This window comes from Equus quagga, chromosome 4 (genome assembly GCF_021613505.1).
Source record: "Equus quagga isolate Etosha38 chromosome 4, UCLA_HA_Equagga_1.0, whole genome shotgun sequence".
Lineage (NCBI taxonomy): Eukaryota > Metazoa > Chordata > Mammalia > Perissodactyla > Equidae > Equus > Equus quagga.
Genome location: NC_060270.1, coordinates 136,825,530 through 136,835,928, shown reverse-complemented (window position 1 = coordinate 136,835,928; position 10,399 = coordinate 136,825,530). Strand labels below are relative to the sequence as shown.

General features: G+C 51.4%; 1 protein-coding gene across 1 annotated transcript; it reads right to left on the bottom strand.

Annotated features, from left to right (window-relative positions):
* Window positions 1-8,058: 8,058 nt before the first annotated feature.
* Window positions 8,059-10,063, bottom strand: FZD7 (frizzled class receptor 7). The gene has a single exon (XM_046659294.1). The coding sequence runs from the start codon at window positions 9,921-9,923 to the stop codon at window positions 8,199-8,201; it is 1,725 nt and encodes a 574-aa protein (XP_046515250.1). The 5' UTR covers window positions 9,924-10,063; the 3' UTR covers window positions 8,059-8,198.
* Between the last annotated feature and the right edge of the window lie 336 nt (window positions 10,064-10,399).

The window sequence follows — 10,399 nt, the reverse complement described above, 5'->3', positions numbered from 1 at the left end:
TCAGGCTGGGGTGGGCAGCGTGGAAGCCAACCGGGAGGAGGCCTCTGGAGGGGCGGGGACGCACTTCCTCAGGCTTATTCTGCTGCCAGGCCCCTGAGCCTCAGCGGGGAGCATCCAGCCTCCAGAATTTAAGCAGCATTTACGAAGCTTCTGTTTCTTGAAAAAAAAAGTGCTTCCTGGGACTAGCAGGGAAAACGCCCTCCTCAACTCCATTCTGTCCTAATGTGAATTATTTTACTCACTTATTCTCCCTTCAATCCTGGGTTCAATTAAAAAGAATAATACGGGCCAGCCTGGTGGTAAAGCGGTTAAGTACGCAAGGTTCCGCTTCGGCAGCCCGGGATTCACTGGTTCAGATCCCGGGTGTGGACATGGTACCACTTGGCAAGTCAGGTGTGGTAGGCGTCCCACATATAAAGCAGAGGAAGATGGGCACGGATGTTAGCTCAGAGCCAGTCTTCCTCAGCAAAAAGAGGAGGATTGCCAGCAGATGTTAGCTCAGGGCTAATCTTCCAAAAAAATAATAAAAAAAAAAAAATAGAGAATCGAAGACACTAGGGCCTCAGGCAGTATTTGTAGCCTGGTGGGCAGGGGCATGGGCGATGGCCAATTTTGCTGCTCTGCAGCTCACCTTTCAGAGCCTGAGGGTCCTTATGTGTGAAGTGAGGACTAATGACACCTACCTTGCACTGTTGTTGTGAAGAGCAAATGAGATAATTACATATTAATCATAATAATCTGATGTTTATTGATCACTTATTAGATGCCAACTACTGTGGCTACCAGTGGCTTCATGTGGGTTAACTACTACGCTATAGTGTACCCAGAGCTTAGTATATAGTCAGTGCTCAATAAATCTTATCAATTACTAAGATAATGATCATTATCAACAACGGACGAAGAGCCAATCTTCCCTGCTCTTGGCAGCATGTTTGTAGGATCACGCTCCCTTCACAAGGCTGGTCCAAGTCACCGGTTGCTCTCCCGTCCCTCTTAGGTCTCTCTCCTTCCGGCCACATCATATTTTCAAAGCGCACTGCTCTGGGGGAAGATGGCCAGATTCAGAGTCTTCGGGAGACCCCCGGGGACCCTTCACTGGAGCCTGACCTGTGCTGACCTGTGACACTCAACAAGCTGCTTTGAGCCTCACTGATTTCCATCTTCAGAATGTGATCAAGGTAGCGCTACCCATTTGTTGTTGGTACTTTAGGACCATGGGGAGGAAGCTAGTTTGTAGACACAAAGGATGGTGGTTCTGGTCTGCTCCCCACTCAAGCAGCTGGTCTGGAAATTAATGAGGTGAGGACTGAGTGCTTAACTCTGGCTAAGACCCAGGATAACAAGTTCCAGAAGCCAGGGTGCTAAACCCAGGGCCCAGCATGGTACCTGCCATGTCCGAGGTCCTCAAGAAACAATTTGTTGGTGCTGAAGATAATTCATGATTTTAGCTTGAGGACTTGTTCTTTACATCTGATACAAAAAGCGCCTCAGGGACCAGCTGCCACCCATCTCTCCTTCCAGCTATCCCAGATCCGGAAACTGGAACTAAACGCTACAAGCCGTTTGCTTTCCTTTAGAAATTAAAAGATCTAGCTGGTGCTGTGTTATTCTGCCCATCTTTCATTGTCGGTCCTGTATTTCTTGTTCCCTGTCCTGCCATGCCCTCCCCAAGATGCTTTTCCCTTCGATTGAATAGTTCTCTAGAATCTGCAAGGCTGAGCAGAAGTCTGGGGACCACATTTTCTAGGGTGAGTAGAACTAGGTTGTTGTCTTACCTGGATCATCCGAACAGCTTGTTTTCGTTCATGGACAGCCCGGAACTTTATCTCCTCCCTCCCTGCCCCCTTTGTATCTGGCTCCTAAATGCTTTTTCTTGCTCCTGCTGTGCCCATCTCTCGGAGATCACCTCTTAAACTCTAAGGTGAATCTGATGCCACGGCCAAGCCACACACAGAGATTGGCAGGTGTGGAGCATTAAAGGAAGCCAAATAACAAAAGAGGTGGGCTTGAGCTCCCTGAAAGGTCCCCGCAAAGTGAAGTAGACCCCAGCTCAAGCACGCCAAACCCCTCACAATAGCGTCAACTTTATTTTGTTAGTTTGAAGTCTTCTGAAAGAGGCTTTAGGGACAACGACCTAGAGGAGCATTTAAGTTTTTGCCTGGGTATAACTGATCAGAACCCGAAGCCTCTGTCCTGTTATATCAGCCACGTAAGATGTTGATCCGGCTGTGAAATGCCGAGCAATGGGAATGCTAAGCTAACGAGACTGCAGCCAGCCCGGCTGTGATATAGACACGGTCTTCGGGAGAAACCAAGAAGATCCCACGCAATAGAACCCCTTAGCTATTGAGGAAGGCGAGCTGAAGATGGGGGGATGCAATTGCTAATGAAGAGGAATGAGGGGCGGCCTGTGGCCGAGTGGTTAAGTTCATGCACTCGGCTTCAGCGGCCCAGGGTTCCGCCTGTTCAGCTCCCGGGCACAGACCTAGCTCCGCTCAGTCAGGCCACTCTGAGGCAGCGTCCTACACAGCACAACCAGAAGGACCTACAACTGGAATATACTACTGCGTACAGTGGGGGCGAAAGGGGGGCGGGGCTCTGGGGAGAAGAAGAAAGGAAAAAAAGAAGATTGGCAACGGATGTTAGCTCAGGTTCCAGCCTTAAAAGAAAAAAAAGGAGTGAGGAGCAGCCAGTTACTGTAGCAGAGTAATGATTTTACTTTTTGAATTGGGCTTGCAAAGGACCACGTGAAACTCATTTTCTTTCACTGACTACATACTGGCTTGGTTGGCTGAGAAGTGGGACACACTGGCCTATAGGAGTGAAAAACAACCAGTCAGGGATTTCAAAACAGCCGTGGGTGATCTGCAAATGGACGGGCCAGTTGTACTTCACACTGGCTGCCTTGAATTGCAGGATGCTGGATGAAGGCCTTCGTGTCAGGTGCCACCTTCAGCAGATGGGGCAAGCAAGGCCCTCGGAGGTGAGGGAACCAATCTAAGAGCACACGAATTGCAGAGGATCACATAATCCGTAGTCTTGAGAAATGCATTCTTGCTGGACGCCCCCCTCCACCATTCAAAGGGCCAGGCCCACCACTGAACCTCCCAGCGCTTCCCCTGAGAGGCTGGTGGTGTATTACAGAAAGAGCCCTGAGCTGGAATCTGGGGGCGTGAGGTGGGTTCCTTCCTCTTCCTGTGTCACTTCACCTCACAGAGCCTCTCACCTTCTCCATCTTTAAAATGGGAATTATTCCACATTACAGGGCTCTGATGATAATTGTGAGGATAAAGTCAAATAATGAATGTGAAAGCAGCTCTTAAAACACTAAATGCCACCAAATGTCAAGCGATAGTATTCCAAATAGCACTTGTGCCACTTGCCAAGTTCTGTCTAGAAACACAATTAGCTGCTCATTCCTCCTTGGGGATACACTCCTCCCCCCGAACTATGCTCCCAGCCATTTCAGGTGGACGGTGTCCTCCCTACCTTCATCTGTAACCCCTATAGTCCCCGTCACAATACCTTCTATGCGGTGGCTACTCATCAGTCCTTCTTGAACTGGATCACTTACAATAAACTACCATCATCTTCGTCAAACTTCCTTTTTTCCACCGTGTACTAACTGAGAAAATTCCAAGTGACTGAACTTTTTTTTTACAACCAAGGAGAATAAGAGGCACAATCTGTGTTTACCAGAAACCTGACATTTTAACGGTACCCTTTTACTAGTTCAGTTTTGTTTGAAATGTGAGGAATACAGATTCAGACAGAAGAAATGTTACAAACTGGAAAGTAAGAGTTGAAGAACCAAGTTTTACAAAATCAGTCTAATGGTACTAAGGGTGAAATAAGAGAAAAAGGGAACAGATCTATGAATTGTTAAGTCCACATTGGACTGCTTTTGGTCCCTTCTAGGATTTCCTGGAGCCCTGTAGACTGTTACTCACCGTCCACATATGCATATATAAAAATATACCATCTATAAATAGCCACCTGCCTCTTGAGTGAAATTAAAGATGAGAGAGTTAGAAGAGAATTTCCCAGTATAATTACAGGGCTCAAACCTACAGCTGTTACAACTCTATAGTTCTTCTCAGAGAATTTTAATATCACTATTTTCTATGAGGCACATTTAAAAAAATTCTATTTTTTCTTTAATGGTAAAATGTTATCAACAGGACATTTATTTCTTGGCAAGATTTCTTACATACCTACTTAAAAAGATTAGGTGTTGTGTGGGGTCATTGTGTAGACTAATTTTGTTTTATAAACTGCAGAAAATTTTCACAAGTGTTTCTGCTCCTTATCTAGGGATTAACACCAAACTCCTGCCAATGTTTTTCTTAAAACTCTACACACGCCCTTTTACAAACATTCTCCCTCACATATTCTTCTAAGATGCACCTCCTTCAAAATCCCTGAGATTCTGAAATTCTTAGGTAAGAATCGACTGCGTAAGGAAGGACACACCACAATGTGAAAGGGATTAAACGGAGCACTTTTATCTTTGCTTACAAAAAAAGCAGGTAGTAATTTATTCATACACAGTCTTTGTTCCCTCACTAAAGACCCAACGCTCTTCAATCTTTGAGAACCCTGAAGGACAGGCCTCGCTGACAAGAGGAAGGGGACACATTTATAGGAGCAGACACATAGCTCTCCCACAGAAGGGTCTAAGTGCCTTTAGCAGTTAATTTGTGAGCAAAAAACCCCGTTGGGAGCCTTCCATCTACTCTGAAAGCAAACATTCTCAACAGGCGGTATTAAGAGTGGTGTTAAGAGAGGCATGCTTTAACCTAAAAGGTGTCATTTTATGAGCAAAAACTGGATAAACCTTAAGAGACTTGCAGTTGCTTTTTTTCCTTCCTTGACGCCCAAACCTTCACAGGTCCAGATGACCGCACACTCAGCGATGTTCAAAACCCAGGAGCATCCTAAAGCTGCTTTGCACAGCTTTGCACTGTGGCGGCTTCCTCCTCCTGGGGAGGACTGTCTGTCACTGGTTTTCATTCCGGGTGTCTGTCAAATACACCAGCCACGAGTGTGAGCCTGTTACTTAAAACAAAAACCGAACTGTTTCGGTTGAGCTTTCTAAGTACAGAAACTCAGAGCCAAAACAGGGCAGGAGAAACAGCATCTAGTCTGCTCTTGGGCCTCGACAGCCACTTGAGAACGGGCCCTCTACTATGAAACACCGGGAAACAGGCCCCCGAATTCAAGAGGAGAGGCGAGTAAAAAAGAAAAGCTGGGGAAGCTTGGAATTGGAGTATTTAGAATGCCTTTATCACTTCCCTGAGGGGCGCTTTAATATCCAAGTGCCTGGATAGGAAGGCTTCTCAGTCTAATCTGATTCCAAAGTTAGCCTCTCCCACCAGAGGAAAGAAGAGCTCCGGTGGCTTCTGAGGCCGTCCTCGGGTCAGGCGTGCAGGCCATTCCTGCCGGAGCTGCCGAGTCACTGCCACCTCTGCCACCTCGGGAATCACTTGACCTCTGGTTCAATTGACCCACAAGGCGGAGTGAAGCCCACAGCTGAGGAGGCTCCATATGCAAGGCCTCTGCTACCAACTGGAATCATCTACTGACTCTCCCAGCCACCTGAACCCAAAGGATTTATGTATTAACGATGTAGATAAAAGGGCATTAGAATTCAAAAACACCAATCAGTTCAAAAAATTCACTGAACTCTTCCCAAGGAAAACATCACCAGAAAAGCAGACCAAAAATATCTTCTAGTCATCTTTCAAATATGGACTTCATCTCCGAAGGGTAGTAAAAACACGGATCAGATAGCGCCTCTCTAAAAGAGATGCTTATTCTGTACCTTCAGTAAGTTATCCAAAGCGGATGGTTAAAGGCTTAACAGTGCGTGTGGTGGGGTGGCGTGGAGGGACGCAGGAAGCAGCAACAACAGAAAACAAATTAAAGGACAGTTAAGGCATTCATTACACTCTATTTGAAAAGGCAAGGGAAAAAAAGACCTCCATCATGTCTAACATCTTCCTCTGTGAGGCACACATCGAATGGGGTCCCTCTGTACCTTCTTCTTTCCATAACACAAAGTTCTGCTCTTTGGCTTAATGACATATAAGGACCATAAACTAAATAAACATTCACGTTGTATTTAAAAAAAAATTTATTTGTGATCTGTACATGTGATAAAGTGGGGCTTCCTTGTAGACTTTAAAAGGCAAAACAAAACAAAAATCCAAAGTAAAAATGTATAAATACAATATATATTTTCTTACAAAAAAAAGGAGATTTACAAAATATACATACTGCACTTGTCTCTATCTTACAAATTTCACATGCAAGAGATACAACACAAAAGTTGCCAAAAACTGTGTAGTGGGAGTTTAGAAAATCTGACAAATGAGACAGTTTGGGAGGTTTAAGAAACACAAGGTCAATGTTTTAATTTAAAAAGCAGCTCCACTCAACTGAACATTACAGGTACAAAGTAACTTGTACTCCTGACAGTACCCTCTATGATTCAACAACTGTTTTGAGAAATAGGATAGTGTTGCAAGATTGGAGGCTGGTGTCAAAGGTGGAGGAAGGTTAGCTCCCACGATTCTCTGCTCAGCTTTAGACCACTATGCAAAAGAATCAGAGTTCTGTTACTGGGAAAAAAGGACACGATTTAAGATTAAAAAATTTAAGTCATCAAGTGCGTTTCAAAGAACTGCAGGGTTACTTTGAAGTGCGCCTTCTTTCAATGACTTTCCTTAAAACGGGGCCTGTGCTTTAAACCAGCGTCCTCACTGGCCATCTTTCTGCAGGTCACCTCCCCACCCAGCCACACAAAGACAGGGGCAGCACACGCGTGACGTTTTATCAACGATTTATAGAACTAAGAAAACAGGACAAAATGCTTCTTTACTTTTTTGAAAGTTTAGCTTTTCTTTATTAAGAAGTTCAAGGCATTATGCTTTTCCTTTATCTTGAAGGATTCAAATTAGACAAAAAAAAAATAGAAGGAAAACCTAAATACAGGTTTATAGGAAGAAAAATAATGAAGGGAAAGATTTCCCTGGACATTTTAACAGAGCCTGTTGTGTTCTGAGGTCATGTGTTCCGAATTAAATTTATTTAAAACAAACACAACAAACCTCTTGCATTTCCTTCAGCCAAGTCAGAACCTCTGACGGAAGGGGTACGGAAGCACACTGCCCTTCACGTTTCCTTAAAAAGGAATGTTTATCTCAACCAAATTGACATCCAAAGGGAAACCTGGGATGCACGCCCTCCGCCTCTAACAGTTGCTGTCTTCAGTTCTGCCTTTCCACAGCGAGACACTTGTTTCCTCTTTTGTCTCTTACAACAAAGACAAGGGGAAAAATGCATTCCTGTTGTGAAAAGCAACAAGTCACTTCTTTTCAGGGTATTAAACCAAATAAAACACCCTTCTTTCTTCCTCCTGCCTTCCCCAGAAAAATTTTTTTAAAAAGCAGAAATACCTACTCCTGGTCTCCTTCGCCTACCCCGGAAGTGTCGTCTTCATCTCTTTACCCCCTCACATTAGGATTCCAGGAGGCAGGCCTCCCAAGACCTCCAAATGCCTATTTTACAAGACTTGAAAGGAGTGGGGGAGGAAAAACAGGCAGGAGGGGGCCGGGGAGGACAGACTGTAATGTCTGACCCTGGAAATTAACCCATCTGGGCTCCAGTTTGGCCCCAGTGAAAAGAGATTATGGTTTGACCACCGCTTGACAAGGACACCGCAGGGGGTCCTCCCTTCTCCCAACAAAGCGGCCGCCGCAGACAGCGCTGTACCTTTCACCCCGGCCTCACAGGAGCGAGGACAGGCCACTTGTCTTGCAGCAGGGGAATCGCTCGCAGTCCCAGTCCAGCCCCGGAGCCGGGAAGAACTCCGGGCAATGCCTGCCGGTCTCACGCTTCTCGACAGGCCCCGGTCGGCCGTACCGTGCATGATTTTCACATCATCGCTACCAGGACCATCTTCGCTATCCTGCAAGTCTTTGCCAGAAGTCTCTTCATCCAAAGCGTCTTTCCACTCAGGCCTCCTTTCCAAACCCACCCCTCGCCCGCAAACGACAGACCTCCTCTCTTCCAGGTCACTTCTCGTTGGAGGGGGAGCAGGGTACAGAAGCGAGCCCCCCACCCGGCCGTTCTTCCCCGGCGCGCCTCGCCCCCTGCCAGGGGTGGGGGAAGAGGGGTGGGGGAGGGGCCGGGGCTCATACCGCAGTCTCCCCCTTGCTGCTGTGGCTGAGTCTGTGGTAGAAGCGGCGCCACGACTGCAGGGTCTTGCCGGACCAGATCCAGAAGCCGGTGGTGATACCCACGATCATGGTCATCAAGTACTTGATCATGAAGACGGTGAAGTCGGGGCTCATGGGCGGAAAGTGGCCGGGCGGGCAGGGCACCGCGTAGCTCTTGCACGTCTGCAGGAGCCAGGTGCGCTCCCAGTGTTCGCGGAAGGCCTGCTCGTAGAAGTAGCAGGCCAGGACGATGGTGGCCGGCACGGTGTAGAGCACGCTGAAGACGCCGATGCGCACCATGAGCTTCTCCAGCTTCTCGGTCTTGGTGCCGTCGTGCTTCATGATGGTGCGGATGCGGAAGAGCGACACGAAGCCGGCCAGCAGGAAGGACGTGCCGATGAAGAGGTAGACGAACAGAGGCGCCAGCACGAAGCCCCGCAGCGCGTCCACGCTGGACAGGCCCACGTAGCACACCCCGCTGAGCAGGTCCCCGTCCACCTGGCCCATGGCCAGGATGGTGATGGTCTTGACGGCGGGCACCGCCCACGCGGCCAGGTGGAAGTACTGCGAGTTGGCCTCGATGGCCTCGTGGCCCCACTTCATGCCGGCCGCCAGGAACCAAGTGAGCGACAGGATGACCCACCAGATGGAACTGGCCATGCCGAAGAAGTAGAGCACCATGAAGAGGATGGTGCAGCCCTCCTTCTTGGTGCCCTGCGCCACCGTGCGGTAGCCGTCGTCCGAGAAGCGCTCCACGCACACGGCGCGGTCCTCCAGCAGGAAGCCGGCCACGTGCGCCACGGCCACCATGAAGTAGCAGCCCGACAGGAAGATGATGGGCCGCTCGGGGTAGCTGAAGCGCCGCATGTCCACCAGGTAGGTGAGCACGGTGAAGAGGGTCGAGGCGCAGCACAGCACCGACCACACGCCCACCCAGAGGCGGGCGAAGCGCCTCTCCTCCTCCTTGAAGTACATGAGGCCGTTGGCGCGGCCCGGTTCGCACGGGGCGCCGCAGTCGCGCTCGCCCAGGAAGCGGTAGCCCAGGTAGGGGGGCACCTTGAGCTGGCGGGGGCACGAGAAGGGGAAGGCGGGGCGGCCCCTGCCGTCGGGGGCCCCCGGGGGCAGCGCGGTGAAGGGCAGGTCGGGCAGGTAGGGCGCGGTGGGGTAGGCGGTGGGGCCGCCGCCCGCGCCCCCGGAGCCGTCGGACGTGTTCTGGCCCACGCAGATCTCGCCGGCGCCGTGCACCGGGAAGTTCTCGCAGCGCAGCCGCTCGGGCCACTGGAAGCCGAACTTGTTCATGAGCGCCTCGCAGCCCTGGCGGGCCCGCTCGCACAGAGAGCGGCACGGCGGGATGGCCTTATCGAGCACGGTGCACACGGGCGCGTACATGGAGCACAGGAAGAAGCGCAGCTCTGGAGAACACTGCACCTTCACCAGCGGGTAGAACTGGTGCACCTCGAGGCCCGCGTCCTCTTGGTTCGTGTGGCCGAGCAGGTTGGGCAGGATGGTCTGGTTGTAGGCGATGTCCGTGCACAGCGGGATGGAGATGGGCTGGCAGAAGCCGTGGTCCGGCACCGAGATGCCCTTCTCGCCGTGGTACGGCTGCGCCCTGGCGCCCGCGGGCAGCGCGCCCAGCAGCGCCAGCACCAGGGTGCACAGGCCCAGGGGCAAGCGCGACGCGACCGCGCCGGGACCCCGCATCGCCGGCCGCGGGTGCAGCGACGCTCTCAGCCCGAGGAGCGCGGCCAGACAGCCGGGAGAGGCTGGGATCCGGGGAGGCGCCGCCGCGCCCGGCGCATGAGAGTCTCCCCGGCGCCGGGGCCGGGCCGTGGGCGGCGCGGGGCCGAGGGCGCCGCAGCTGGGGTGCCCGCGCTGCGGGGGCGCCGGGCCGTCTCCGCCCAGCACTCGCGCGCCCGCCGGGGGCCCGAACTCGTCTGGCTGGGCCGGGGGCGCCGAGGGGGCTGCCCTCTTCCGCCGCGACCTAACGGTGCGGCTCCGTCTGCGGCGAGGAGCAACAAGCGTCTCCGGTTACCCTTCAAAGTTTGCCCAAGTCTCCCGAGCCGCAGCGCACGGCGCCGCGCGCGCCCCCCGCCCCGAGTCCGCCCCCGGCCGCCGGGGCCCGGCGCCGCCGCCCGGAGCCGAGGACGCCGCCGCGGCGGGGCTGCTCCGCCTCCTCG

Coding starts and splice junctions, on each gene's coding strand:
- FZD7 (XM_046659294.1), bottom strand. CDS start 9,923: ATGCGGGGTCCCGGCGCGGTCGCGTCGCGCTTGCCCCTGGGCCTGTGC.